The sequence below is a fragment of the Schistocerca serialis genome, chromosome 1 (genome assembly GCF_023864345.2).
Source record: "Schistocerca serialis cubense isolate TAMUIC-IGC-003099 chromosome 1, iqSchSeri2.2, whole genome shotgun sequence".
Taxonomy (NCBI): Eukaryota; Metazoa; Arthropoda; class Insecta; order Orthoptera; family Acrididae; genus Schistocerca; species Schistocerca serialis.
This window is the reverse complement of record NC_064638.1, coordinates 690348060-690363590: the sequence shown is the minus strand read 5'-3', so window position 1 is coordinate 690363590 and position 15531 is coordinate 690348060. Positions and strand designations below refer to the sequence as shown.

General features: G+C 45.5%; 1 protein-coding gene across 1 annotated transcript in view; it reads left to right on the top strand.

Moving 5' to 3' along the window:
- Window positions 1-15531, top strand: part of LOC126480650 (protein phosphatase 1 regulatory subunit 21) — a 200122-nt gene that overhangs the window by 90205 nt on the left and 94386 nt on the right. The window contains exon 6 of the mRNA XM_050103882.1: window positions 11335-11522. Coding sequence (XP_049959839.1) covers window positions 11335-11522 — 188 coding nt within the window. The remainder of the gene's footprint in view (window positions 1-11334; window positions 11523-15531) is intronic.

Here is a 15531-nt window from a genome sequence, read left to right as displayed (position 1 = left end):
ATGTGCTTGGGCAATTTTTTGTGCCATTTTATTCCCTTGTAGATAAAACTCTTTTGTATTTTTTGTTCATTTACTCCTGCTAAATGTAAATTTGGTGTGGCTCTTGTTCCATGATTATGGATGCTGCTGTTTGTGAAACAATTGCTGATGTTCTTTGTGATGTGCTTAACAGGTTGGTAAATGAACTGACATGGTACAGTTACAGTCACCAATTGTTTAAGCAAATCATTACAGGGAGCTCAGTTACTACTTTCAGTTTTTATTCTAACAGCCTTTTTCTGTTATTTGAAGAATATGTCCATGTATGTGTATGGGAGGCTTATAAATGATTTCATAGCTAAAGATGGAGTGTTCGTAGGAATAGTTATTTTGCGTGGAGTCGTCAAATGATATGATATAATACAGATTTTAATATGACAGATAGTAATTACAAAAATCTTTGTCTGAAGTAGTTACCTTAGGACCTAGTGCTACATTCATGTATATCATTACATTTAATTACCTAAGTTTTCTGTGAGACAAAAAAATGATTAGAGGTGCAAAGGATAGATGGTTGAAGTATTTGTGTGGTATAAGAACTTCATGGTAAGAATTGTATAAACCTCCACCTTCATTTACATAGCAGCAGTGCTCTGTTAAGGCGTACATCTGCAGCACAACCTCATGTTTTTATGCAGTAGTTAAGATAGAGATAAATTGCCCCATGATACACAGTACTCAGAGTATGGGTGAGCATTTTGAACAGATGGTGAGGGTGATACAGGCCATTACTAAGTTTTACTACATATAACATTAATATTGCTGATTCGATGAAGTTTAGAGTCCAGCTAGGCAGCTTTGGAATTTGCAGCTGATTGTTTCTGCTGCCATTATCCCACATACTTGGTCTGGTGTGAGCTGCCAGTGGCAAGCATTAGCATCTAGTATTTACTTACACTGACATTTAGCCCTTAAGTGCTTAATTTTAATATGCCATTAGTTGCTGAAAATTCCATTTCCTAATAGACTTTGGCATAGAATAAAACTGAGGTGTCATCAGCATAATGTTCATTGTGTGGGTTAAAATGATGTACAATGACGTTAATATATGCTAGAAAAATGAAAGGGCCAAGGATTGAGCCTCAAGGGCTCCTTGTATCACTGTTTCGCTTTGTGAATTTAACCCTCTGGCCACGGGTGACACTCAAGGGCACATTCAGCTCTTTCCATAAGATTCTGTGCAGCATGTTGTTATTTCATTGGATATAATTTTTGGGCTACCTGTATGTTGAAAGTTGCGTTTATTCGTTGAACCTTTTTCTGTTGCTGTGGAACATCAGGAGTCACATTGTGTACTTTCTGAAGTCTCACTCACTCCCTTACCCATACACTTTCTTGCACCAGCAATTTTGAAACCATTTTTGGGAACTTGTGGGACTTAACTGAAATGATGATGTGATGAGACTCCCAAGTCCATTGTTGTTACTGAGTGCGCTGCTGTCGGCGCGCCTCTCTCTCTGCTGCTGCATCAAAGGAAGCCACAACAGTGGTTGCTGTTCTAACAGTTCATGGTGCTCCATACACTCACAAAAATTATCAGCAAGTTTCTCCTGTGTGTATGATGTTGAACATGATTTTCGTGTTTTCTGCATTATGTACGTTAAATGTCAATTAATTCTGGGCAGAGGTTACTGGAGTTGGTGGTCGTGTGTGCTTGTGTCTGTTACTGACGAAGGCTGTGGCCAAAAGCTTTTTGTGAATGTCTTTTAATTGTGCCTGTTTGCAACTTGAATTATTGTATAATGTTATACAGAAAAATCAGAAAAGTACCTGTGGTTGGAGGATTGGAAGCTTGCCGAGGCCACAGGAGTGTGCATTTTGCTGTCTGTGTGGTTCCATGTGTGAATGAATATACTATTTCTAGAAACAGAGCTAGTGTTCAGAAGCTATTGGGAATACTGTTTTCTGTTATCACTTTCTGTGCTCGACACATCTATTCACTATAAGTGAGTGGTTGTCTTCCCCGTATTTTACGTATCAATCATATTTTCTGTTTGATACGTAAGTTTGGTATACTCTTTCCAGTTCATCATGTATGTGGCTAGAGGTTTCATTGATGTATTGTTGACATTGTATGCCTGAAGTATTTTGAGAGAAGCCTGTGATTTACGAAGACAACCTAGTAATATTTCAGTTCTGTGTTACTGTTTGTTCATAGAAGAAACTGAATACAGCAGCAGCCGTTATTACGTCATTCTATATTGATGGTATCATTTGGTGAGAATTTCGTGTCTTGACAAGAAGGCTAAGAGTTGAGTAAATAACTATTTAGATAAAATTAAACAATTGGAGCCCTCGGACGTGAAAATGAAGTCTTATTGACCTAGGTTTCAGCCACTTCTAAGAATGCCTTCAACAGAAATAAAACATAAAAAACTGGCATGTCACGCATAAAATAAATGTGAAGCAATAACGCTTTAGTCACAAAGTATTAAAATAGAGAACATAGAGGCAGGCCACTAAGGGCTGCACCATATGCTGAGCTGTGGTAGCATCAGACTGAGGCAATTGCGGTCATGTGAACGTTCTACCAAAAGTGCCATCTAGTAGCCGCAAATACAAACCGGCTATTTAACATTCCAAATATAGAAGGTGAAATGTGTGAACATGAAGTAACAGGCAATATTTTATCTGACAGCAGCAGACATGGTAATAATTTCTCTACATAAGAGCTTCGAAGTATAGTTTAAAAGCTGAAAAACGCCATTACAGAGTTAAAAATTGAGCTGAATAACTCGGCGGATAGAAAAATGGTATAACATCAAATGTAGTTAAATTAAACCGTTTAATGAACGAACAGTTATAAATCGACTTAGATAGAAGAAATATTTCGGTAACTGCATGAGGGAACAAGAAAACAAATATCAAGTAATGGTTATATACTGTTGAAGCTTGTATTATGTAATTGTAGCTGCTCATTGAGAATGAGGCCATCACTTTGAGAAAGCTGTTTAAAAATTTCTAATTCTTCGAGAACATTTAATCTACAAACTTTATTCTCAGTATGCAAAATGTTGACATTGTGAACAGCTTTAAGCAGGTGATCTGTAATCAGAAGGTGGTCAGCAAAACATGATTTTAGATGATAGTACCTCCCACTCTTCTCTCCCCCTCCCAATCTCCTCCCCTCCCAATCTCCTGCACCACCAATCTCCCGCCCTTCTCTCCCCCCAATCTCCCGCCCTTCTCTCCCGCCCGCCCAAGGTTCCCCCCCCCCCCCCAATCTCCCGCCCGCCCAAGGATCCCCCTCCCCCCCAAACTCCCGCCCACCCAAGGTTCCCCCCCCAAACTCCCGGCCACCCAAGGTTCCCCCCCCAAACTCCCGGCCACCCAAGGTTCCCCCCCCCAAACTCCCGCCCGCCCAAGGTTCCCCCCCCCCAAACTCCCGCCCGCCAAAGGTTCCCCCCCCCAAACTCCCTCCCGCCCAAGGTTCCCCCCCCCAAACTCCCGCTCGCCCAAGGTTCCCCCCCAGACTCCCGCCCGCCAAGGTTCCCCCCCCAAACTCCCGCCCCTCAAGGTTCCCCCCCCCCCAAACTCCCGCCCGCCCAAGGTTCCCCCCCCAAACTCCCGCCCGCCCAAGGTTCCCCCCCCCCCCAAACTCCCGCCCGCCCAAGGTTCCCCCCCCCCCCAAACTCCCGCCCGCCCAAGGTTCCCCCCCCCCCAAACTCCCGCCCGCCCAAGGTTCCCCCCCCCCCCCCAAACTCCCGCCCGCCCAAGGTTCCCCCCCCCCCCCCCCAAACTCCCGCCCGCCCAAGGTTCCCCCCCCCCCCAAACTCCCGCCCGCCCAAGGTTCCCCCCCCCCCCAAACTCCCGCCCGCCCAAGGTTTCCCCCCCCCCAAACTCCCGCCCGCCCAAGGTTCCCCCCCCTAAACTCCCGCCCCCCAAGGTTCCCCCCCCCCTAAACTCCCGCCCCCCCAAGGTTCCCCCCCCTAAACTCCCGCCCCCCAAGGTTCCCCCCCCCAAACTCCCGCCCGCCCAAGGTTCCCCCCCCCAAACTCCCGCCCGCCCAAGGTTCCCCCCCCAAACTCCCGCCGCCCAAGGTTACCCCCACCAAACTCCCGCCCGCCCAAGGTTCCCCCCCAAACTCCGGCCCGCCCAAGGTTCCCCCCCAAACTCCGGCCACACAAGGTTCCCCCCCCCCCCAAACTCCGGCCCGCCCAAGGTCTCCTCCCCCCCCCCCCAAACTCCGGCCCGCCCAAGGTCTCCTCCCCCCCCCAAACTCCGGCCCGCCCAAGGTTCCCCCCCCAAACTCCCCCCCGCCCAAGGTTCCCCACCCAAGGTCCCCCCCACCCAAGGTCCCCCCCCACCCAAGGTCCCCCCCACCCAAGGTCCCGCTCGCCCATAGTCCCCCCCCAATCTCCCGCCCGGCCATTGTCCCCCCCCCAATCTCCCTCCCGCCCATTGTCCCCCCCCAATCTCCCGCCCGCCCATTGTTCCCCCCCAAAATCTCCCGCCCGCCCTTAGTCCCCCCCCCCCAATCTCCCATCCGCCCTTAGTTCCCCGCACCTTAATCTCCCGCCCGCCCTTAGTCCCCCCCCCCCCCAATCTACCATCCGCCCTTAGTTCCCCCCACCTTAATCTCCCGCCCGCCCTTAGTTCCCCTACCCCAATCTCCCATCCGCCCTTAGTCCCCCCCCCCCCCCCCCCAATGTCCAGCCCTTCTCCCCCCCCAATGTCCAGCCTTTCTCCCCCTTCTCCCCCCCAATGTCCAGCCCTTCTCCCCCTTCTCCCTCCCATTATCCCCCCTTCCCCCCATTATCCCCCCCATTATCCCCCCTTCTCCCCCCATTATCCCCCCTTCTCCCCCCCAATCTAGCACCCTTCCCCCTGTACATCCCCCAATCCTCCGCTCGTCTGTCCACGCCCCGACTTCCCGCTCTTCTCCCCCCCCCCCCCGCCCCGACTTCCCGCTCTTCTCCCCCCTCCCCGCCCCGACTTCCCGCTCTTCTCCCCCCCCCCGCCCCGACTTACCGCCCTTCTCCCCCCCCCTGCTCCGACTTCCCGCCCCCCCCCCCGCCCCGACTTCCCGCACTTCTCCCCCCACAAATTCCCGCCCTTCGCCCCCTCCCCCAAATTCCCGCCCTTCGCCCCCTCCCTCAACTTCCCGCCCTTCTCCACCTCCCCCAACTTCCCGCCCTTCTCCACCTCCCCCAACTTCCCGCCCTTCTTCACCTCCCCCCCAACTTCCCGCAATTCTCCCCCTCCCCACAACCTCCCTCCCTCTCAACCTCCCCCCCCAACGTTCCGCCATTCTCCACCTCCCCCCCCAACGTTCCGCCATTATCCACCTCCCCCCCCAACCTCCCGCACTTCCCCCCTCCCTCCCCCAACCTCCCGCACTTCTCCCCCTCCCTCCCCCAACCTCCCGCACTTCTCCCCCTCCCTCCCAACCTCCTGCACTTCTCCCTCTCCTTCCCAACCTCCCGTCTTCCCCCATCTCCCCCCATCTCCCGCTGTCCTCCCTCCCAAATCTCCCGCTGTCCTCCCTCCCAAATCTCCCGCTGTCCTCCCCCCCAAATCTCCCGCTCTCCTCCCCCCCAAATCTCCCGCTCTTCTCCTCCCCCCCAAATCTCCCGCTCTTCTCCTCCCTCCCAAATCTCCCGCTCTTCTCCTCCCTCCCAAATCTCCCGCTCTTCTCCTCCCCCCCAAATCTCCCGCTCTTCTCCTCCCCCCCAAATCTCCCGCTCTTCTCCTCCCCCCCCAAATCTCCCGCTCTTCTCCTCCCCCCCCAAATCTCCCGCTCTTCTCCTCCCCCCCCAAATCTCCCGCTCTTCTCCTCCCCCCCAAATCTCCCGCTCTTCTCCTCCCCCCCAAATCTCCCGCTCTTCTCCTCCCCCCCAAATCTCCCGCTCTTCTCCTCCCCCCCAAATCTCCCGCTCTTCTCCTCCCCCCCAAATCTCGCGCTCTTCTCCCCCCCCCCAAATCTCGCGCTCTTCTCCCCCCCCCCAAATCTCGCGCTCTTCTCCCCCCCCCCAAATCTCGCGCTCTTCTCCCCCCCCAAAATCTCGCGCTCTTCTCCCCCCCCCAAATCTCGCGCTCTTCTCCCCCCCCCCAAAATCTCGCGCTCTTCTCCTCCCCCCCCCAAATCTCGCGCTCTTCTCCTCCCCCCCAAATCTCGCGCTCTTCTCCTCCCCCCCAAATCTCGCGCTCTTCTCCTCCCCCCCAAATCTCGCGCTCTTCTCCTCCCCCCCAAATCTCGCGCTCTTCTCCTCCCCCCCAAATCTCGCGCTCTTCTCCTCCCCCCCAAATCTCGCGCTCTTCTCCTCCCCCCCAAATCTCGCGCTCTTCTCCTCCCCCCCAAATCTCGCGCTCTTCTCCTTCCCCCCAAATCTCGCGCTCTTTTCCTCCCCCCAAAATCTCGCGCTCTTTTCCTCCCCCCCAGTATCGCGCTCTTCTCCTCTCCAGTATCGCACTCTTCTCCTCCTCAGTATCGCGCTCTCCTCCCCCCCCCCCCAATCCCGCGCTCTCCTCCCCCCCCCCAATCCCGCGCTCTCCTCCCCCCCCCAATCTCGCGCTCTCCTCCCCCCCCCCCCCAATCTCGCGTTCTCCTCCCCCCCCCCCAATCTCGCGCTCTCCTCCCCCCCCTACCCAATCTCGCGCTCTCCTCCCCCCCCCCCAATCTCGCGCTCTCCTCCCCCCCAATCTCGCGCTCTTACCCCATCCTGCCCCCTCCTCGACTCTCCACCCTTCTTCCCCCGCCCCGACTTCCCGCCCTTCTCCCCCCCCCGCCCCGACTTCCCGCCCTTCTACCCCCCCCCCCCCCCCCTCCCTCCTTATTTGGCACTATTGTTTCTCATACGTAGCTGCTAAGACTTATTTTAAATAACTTCAGATGTTATAAAGCAGCTACGGACAATCGGGTCATACAAATGAATTTTTTTCTGAAACTTCATTTCAAATTTTGTAGCTTAGTTTTTATAACAACACAGTGGTCCACAGTTGGAATACTGTATAGAAATTTTTCAACCATATCTTTGTGTCCTATTTTTCACATTCTTGTTTGTGTAGTGTGCGTATGTCAGTTTTCACAAACAAAATATTTCATGGCACAGTTGTATGTTTTTCGATATGGTCATTGATCCAGCCCCTTCATTATATTTGTCTCTTGAAAACCACTCACTCAGAAGTGGTGAATTTCGAGTAACAGCTTGTTTCTGTATTAAAATTTACTTCCTTTGACCAAATAAAGCGGTATTTCCACAGTTTCACCTCGCTAAGATCCTAATGTACTTACAGTTGTGACAGAATCCTGAAACAGTGGTTTATTAAATGAGGAAATGTGGTCCTTTATGTCAAAAGTTTATGAAAAATCACATTTTTGGTATAAAACCAAATGTGTAATTTCTTAACTTATGTTGCAAAGCCACAGTAATTCTTACTACAGCAGCTATCAAAGACTTAAAAAAAATTGTCATTCCGTTACATAAGTCTAAAGTTACTCATATAACACGGTAGGTAAGAAAATTCCACATGCATATCATGTAGAAAAATACTCAGATATTTCCGTGCTATCATTGCCAAAATCTAATTTCAATAACTCAGACCGTTTGAGGAATGGGGGATGCTGTGAATATTTTATTTTTGCATTCTGCAGGTACAATCTCAAGGTCAGGCCTTCACAAATAAATAGGTGGGGGCTGCAGATATCAGAGAATCCTCTGGAAATATCCGTGGCTCATTGAGAAAATCTGTTTTTTGTGTGGCATCTCACCTTTGAAGGCACACCAGCTTCTGATTTTTGCAGTAATGTTGTCAACAAACAACTTTCCATCCTCAGTCATGCGGCATCTCTCGCATTGTTCTTGTAGTATATCATGGTGAAACCAAGCAAAGTGAAATTCAGTGCTGAATGGCTGAATGACTGGAAGTTTGAGGGCATCGAGGCCCACAAGACATCTGAATTCTAGGTGTATTGCACAGTATACAGCAAGTCTTTCACTTTCAGCAACATGGGGAAGATCGCTGTAATCAGCCATGTGGAAGGAGCTAAGCTCTCCAAGGCAGTCGCAGAGGTCAAGAAGACAGCAGACATTTGTCTTTTTGCTACGACTGTTAAGTGATACATACTCTTAAAGGCTGCATATCTCACTGACCTTAACAGGATTTTATTTTCAATGACTGCTTTGTTTTTTTTACACTACAATTCTGGTGATGTGACATGCCATCACATGGGTATTCCAAGAATGCTTCAATACGTAAGCAAGGAGAACAGGAACACGGGTGAGTTGGAAACCTTACCGACAGAGTGTTGCTCAAAAGTGACCATCAGGACTTTGCATTTTCGATATTCCTTGTGCAGCTTGATGTAGCTAACCTTTTCTAATGTCAAGTTTTGGCTTTCATTATGGAAACTTGCCAATGGTTTCTCAGTGAAATTCAGTGCTGAATGGCTGAATGACTGGAAGTTTGAGGGCATCGAGGCCCACAAGACATCTGAATTCTAGGTGTATTGCACAGTATACAGCAAGTCTTTCACTTTCAGCAACATGGGGAAGATCGCTGTAATCAGCCATGTGGAAGGAGCTAAGCTCTCCAAGGCAGTCACAGAGGTCAAGAAGACAGCAGACATTTGTCTTTTTGCTACGACTGTTAAGTGATACATACCCTTAAAGGCTGCATATCTCACTGACCTTAACAGGATTTTATTTTCAATGACTGCTTTGTTTTTTTTACGCTACACTTCTGGTGATGTGACATGCCATCACATGGGTATTCCAAGAATGCTTCAATACGTAAGCAAGGAGAACAGGAACACGGGTGAGTTGGAAACCTTACCGACAGAGTGTTGCTCAAAAGTGACCATCAGGACTTTGCATTTTCGATATTCCTTGTGCAGCTTGATGTAGCTAACCTTTTCTAATGTCAAGTTTTGGCTTTCATTATGGAAACTTGCCAATGGTTTCTCAGTGAAATTCAGTGCTGAATGGCTGAATGACTGGAAGTTTGAGGGCATCGAGGCCCACAAGACATGTGAATTCTAGGTGTATTGCACAGTATACAGCAAGTCTTTCACTTTCAGCAACATGGGGAAGATCGCTGTAATCAGCCATGTGGAAGGAGCTAAGCTCTCCAAGGCAGTCGCAGAGGTCAAGAAGACAGCAGACATTTGTCTTTTTGCTACGACTGTTAAGTGATACATACTCTTAAAGGCTGCATATCTCACTGACCTTAACAGGATTTTATTTTCAATGACTGCTTTGTTTTTTTTACACTACAATTCTGGTGATGTGACATGCCATCACATGGGTATTCCAAGAATGCTTCAATACGTAAGCAAGGAGAACAGGAACACGGGTGAGTTGGAAACCTTACCGACAGAGTGTTGCTCAAAAGTGACCATCAGGACTTTGCATTTTCGATATTCCTTGTGCAGCTTGATGTAGCTAACCCTTTTCTAATGTCAAGTTTTGGCTTTCATTATGGAAACTTGCCAATGGTTTCTCAGTGAAGAGGGAGGATCGCCAAGGTATGCCTCGCAGCCCTGCTGTCCCAATGTTTCTGCTCTTCTGGCTTCCTCTTTAGACAAGAGGGCTGATTTCATTGATCCTGCCTTCGTCATGCGTGTGTTCTGAAACCAGACACACCCACTGTTGACAACTGCTGTTTTCCCATGATAGTACATACCTGCCAACTCTCCTGATTTAGGCGAGAAACACCAGATTTTCAGCTTTTTCTCCCGCTTCCCGATTAGTCCATTATTTCTTCCGATTTTTACTGAATATCGTCAACCGTAAGACAGTTGTTTTGAAAACCCATCATTTTGGTTTTTGGTTAGTACATACCTGCCAACTCTCCTGATTTAGGCGAGAAACACCAGATTTTCAGCTTTTTCTCCCGCTTCCCGATTAGTCCATTATTTCTTCCGATTTTTACTGAATATCGTCAACCGTAAGACAGTTGTTTTGAAAACCCATCATTTTGGTTTTTGGTTAGTTGTGGAAAGTCCTTTGCTTATTAGTCTTTTGAGCAATGTACTACTCGGAGTTATAGAAATCAGGAAGTCATGTGCAAAATGTTATGGATTGTACTTTTTCCTCTTTCCTGCACATTTTGTGGAATATATACTCATATTGCTCAGTTTTGTGCTCTGTTTGGACTTGCATTTGTGTGTTGTCACTGTGCCAGTACTGCCAAGTTAGTGATTTTCCCACCTGTTGCTCTAAAGCCAACTGTCTGTGTCTTCTAGTGGTATAGTTCTCCTGTGCCCTTCGTGTGAATCATTCAACCTTGTTCGTCTGAAAGATGGTTGTAAGCTGCCTGTGCATGTCCCTGATTATGCTGTATTGCATTCTCTATCTGAAAAGTTTTATTAAATTACGCACTACCAATAGCCATTTTGTGCTGACACCATTCTTTCCTCTGTACTGAAAATCAGCTCGCTTATGGGTGAAATTTTAGTAAACATATTTCACAGGTTTTTAGTATGTTTGGCAGTGTTCAGCCAAGGTATTCATGCAGCAACACTTTCCAATCATGCCAGTTATGTTAATGGATTATTCTGTCCTTGGCAGAACATTGTCACATAGAATAAGATGTAATTAGATGAATGATTAACACTAACTTCACTTTACGAAGGTTTATTCAGCACTTGCACATACAAGAGCGTGGAGCCAACTGCCTCCGGCCAGAACACGTACCGTATATATACAGCTACAGAACATTCCAGTACAATGATTCTTGACAGTTGTGGATACTTCTATAATGTACTCGAACTGAATATAGAAATTAAATATTAACAGAATCTTCCGTCGGTTCTTGGTAGAACAACATTATAATAATAAATGAAAAGCACCAGTTTGCTTTTGTTCTACAATATTATTTTTATTGCTAACCGGTTTTTGGCTTACAAGGCCATCTTCAGGCATTTACTGAGTATTATCACCAAAGAAGTTAAATGTTAGCAGACAACACTGGAAGAGAAGTAACTGCTAACATTTGACTTCTTTGGTGATAATACTCAGTAAATGCCTGAAGATGGCCTTGTAAGCCGAAAACCGGTTAGCAATAAAAATAATATTGTAGAACAAAAGCAAACTGGTGCTTTTCATTTATTATAGAAATTAAAATTGTACAGTCCAGGTGAGGTTTGAACTAACGACCCTCCATGCAACAGTTTAGTATCATAACCACTACACCACAGTGTTACTCAGCTTCTTCTGCGACAGTATAATATGAGCGAAAATAATGCAGTGTGTTTGCTTTTAAACTTTAAATATTAACAATTATCTTAGACTGTTACTGCTAAGTGAGTATACTTCTGTTTTTTTAGGACCATCACATGTTTTAATGTTCCAGCCAATAGTGAATTGAATGAGCTAAATGTGCCAACCCATGACCGTAAGCGGCATATCTACATTCAGCATGTGATATCACAAGCTGGGCTTCATGTTCGTGAATTGTGTTCAGCACTGTCAGACTTTCACACATACACCGAGCAGCGGCTTCAAGCATCACATGAGAAATTAAGTCCAGTTAATTCAAAGGTTTGCTTTAAAAAATTGGAATTACTTTCTTTGTATTCCATGTTCGTTCGCATATACTTATTATAGTCATGTAATTTCGTATATAATAAAGTTATTTTAGAAAGTGGTAAATCTAATGTGAACTAAGAATCTATTGCACCATCCTTTGTCCTTTGAAACCAGTTACGAACTTATATCTTTTGTGTGTCTTAACAGTTGTCACTCCATATTCATAAGATTATTTAAGCATTCAATCAATAATCATTGTATAATTGTTGTACTTCATTTGCAGCAGTAATTACAGTTGAGAAATACATATTAAACTGTGCATGTACACAGTAAGTTACATAGTTCATTTGTTTAATTTGTAATTTGTTGTTGTTGTTGTTGTTGTTGTTGTTTGCAAATCTATGTTGGACATGGATGAGCTGCTGGCCCATTGAATTTTTACTGGAACCTTTTCATACACATTTTGTTCATTCTGCATAATTTTTGCTTGTCTTTTGTGGGGAAACTACTTGGTCACAAAAAATAAGAGCTCCACATTGTTGAACACTGACATGTATGCTATGAAGGTAGAGTTCTGACACACCCCAGGAACAAATATTGAGCAGTAATATTGTGCCATTCTTCGTTTTGCCCTTGTCTGCACTATATTGACACAGTATTACTGCACAGTAAATACTGAGCATGTGAGAGGTCCCTCATAGAGAGAGACGCTGTGATGTAAAGAGACAGATGTGCCTTGGTGAATGGATATTTCAGTGTGTCACATGACTGGCATACTGTCAAACATTGTACTGTTTGTCACTGTGGCAATTGAACACACAGTGGGCTAAAAATAAGATATCAGGATATCTGATTGTAACCAGACTGAATGTGCTTGAAACATAGGACACTATCTCCAGGACTGAGTAGTCACTGTGTTTCTCTTGTGCCCCATGTGAAGGTGGTTGCAAAATACCTTGATCTGCATAGAACTGTTGCCACCAGTCATTTACCAGGGGGTGATAACATTCTGATGATGACAGCAGTCAGTGTTGGCTATTACGAAAAGCAGCTGTGGGTAAAAGGGTCACAGTGAAGCAAATTGCTTACCAATTCAGTGTGGGAAAGTAACTACCATTGGGCAGCCAGTCACCCAAAGTCGGTCCTATTGAGTACACCTTGGATGTCGTCGAGCAAGACGTGCATGCCTTGAGATTGCACCGTACTGTACTTGGTGAGTTATGGTTGGTGGATGAGTTGTTACTGATTAAGGTGGCTACTAATTTGGTGTCTGTATACTACTAGTCGGCCTTCTCTAATTCCATTGCTCGTGGATGATTTTCTAAGATACTATTTTAGTAATTACATAATGTTTGTGTATAGAACATGTGCAGCCATTTCTGGCAGTCTGTCATTCCTTTTGTTTGTTCAGTTTAGCATAAAGGTATATATGTTGCATTTCATGCTGCAGGACTTATGTTGCATCTCTTGTCAGTATGTAAGTCATACAATAGGGATGATAAAAGCTATTGCACAGTCTTGTTGCATACCAGTCTCCAAAATTATCTACCCAAGTCTCAACAGCATTGCCCCTTTCTTCCAAAGGTTCCCATTTAAGATAGCCCAACGCCTTTGTTACACTTTCATATTGGCTATACTGATCTGAAATGTTAAATTCTGCTTTTGTAGAAGACTAAAACAACAAAATAATGGATCTTCTATGTGACATATATATATATTATGAATGGGAAATCCAACAGTCAAGATTATCAGAAGGTCTTAGGCTCTACAAAAGGCATTCAGGATAGATTGTGACACAGCTGTAAATGTCTTTCTGCAATTCCAATCCAGCTAGAAGGGCTACAGACATCACAGTGAGTTTTGATGAAGGGTCCAGACTCTCAAATCCAACAACAGAGGAGAGGGACAGCATTTTACATGAACTTGTCACAGATATTAGAGTGACACATCATCTGATTCTAGTGAAAGGAAAGTATTATTGGTCATGAACTAATAGGATTCTGAATTTTGACAATGGTATAGGCCTTTTTTTTGCTTTCCTCACAGGGGACGAGGCAGCTAATGTGACTTGGACAGGAAATCTAACCTTGCAAGAGACCAGCATCCACAGCACATGCAATGTGCTAGTTAACACAATACGTGGCAGTGGCACTCTCCAGTGGCAGCTGTTACTACATCTAAAACTTTGCTTCTGCTGTTTTTTTTCGAAGTTTGGGACTTTATTGTGAAAAAACGTACAAAAAAATTATGATTCATAGTATTGCCCATTGCTGGCCACTACATTCTACCATCTTTCGGATAGCATACAAATCCCGTGGGGGAAAGAACTGGGCGTCTTTTGTGGAGATCCATGAATCGGTTCAATTTTTACTTGTTCATATGATCGGAAGTGCTGGTCAGCCAGACTGTATACCACTGACCGAAAAAGGTGGTAGTTAGAGAGAGCAATGTATGGAGAATTCTGCGGGCGGGGTAGGACTTCTCATTTCAACGTTTCCGTGTATATTTTGATGGGTTTTGCGACATGGGGTCGAGCACTGGCCTCCTGCAAAATTACCTTTACGTGTCTATCGCTGTATTGTGGCTGTTTGTGTTTCAGTGCCGGGCTCGAATGCATCAATTGCTTTCGGTAATGATGTCCTGTGACTGTCTTCGTCTGTTTCAGTAGCTACAGAAACATTCTATCTTCCACTGCCATGCCGGTCTTAGACATCAAAATCACCATTCTTAAGACGTTTTAAACATTCTCTGCACGTTCTTGCACTAATAGTTCCCTCACCATTGGTCTTACCCAGCATTTTAAGAGCCACAGCCACAGATTTCTTCATGTTAAAGCAGAAAATTAAAACTTCCTGCAAATGGCGATAAATGGGCACGTAAGTTGATGTACTTAATGGAGAATAACTTTATGATGCAATCACAAATCGACTAATATTTTTATGGCATTATGTTTACAGATGCCTAAGCCTACTGTATTATACCTATGACCAACCACCTGAACTCCACTTGCCGCTACTGCCGTCTATTGCAAAACGCGGAAGCAAAGTTGTAGACCTAATAGTTGTATCTGGCTTGCATACTATACAGTTCATCTAAGAGAATGGATGTGCATAAAATGCCTACTGTAACTCTAATAAAATGCAAGACTCCTCCCTTGGCTGTACGCTACGTGTGATGTTCTGTCTGTAAAATAAATAAATAAAAACTCCAGTATCCACGAACATGTTAAAGACAAAAAGGGAAGTTTCTTGTCTAGTGATCAAAGAAACCAGCTGATAAAACGTCACAAAGGATGGACTCACTCTGGAAGAGAGCGCATTTATATTTACATTATGTGTATTTACATTAATATAATATTAACATAAAATATTTCTTCTATTTTAATAAGAAAGTCCCACAGTCTTTTAGAAAATGTAAAGGTGTAAATAGAGACAGAAACTGACTGTAACAAATCCTACCAGTAATGCATTTTCAGTAGAGCATCAATGTGCTGGTACTTAGAAACAACATATATTCGTAGGATTTAAGTTATAATACGAAATCTACCAAATATGAGCTTTAACTGAACACAAAAAAACAATATAGTGACTCACAAGCTCTGCTTGTGACATAGAGTGTATCTTTGCCACTTGTTGCTTCAACTTTTTGTAGCACAGTCCCAAAATATTGCAGAACTTATTTCGTGTTTCAAGCAAGGCAATTGGTCTGTGACGTGAAATTACAGGAAGTGATGTCACAAACCTTGTATAACTCCACGTTGACATTAGGTAACATGTCCTGTTTGAGGATGGCTTGCTAGAACTATTCAATCAATCAAACTTCAATTCACACACTTGCTTTTAAAATACTAGAATGAATACTTTAAAACCTGACAATACAAAGTAGACAAACTTCGGCAGCTCTAACACAATATATATATAAATGACCTAGTAGATAGTGTCGGAAGTTCCATGCGGCTTTTCGCGGATGATGCTGTAGTATACAGAGAAGTTGCAGCATTAGAAAATTGTAGCGAAATGCA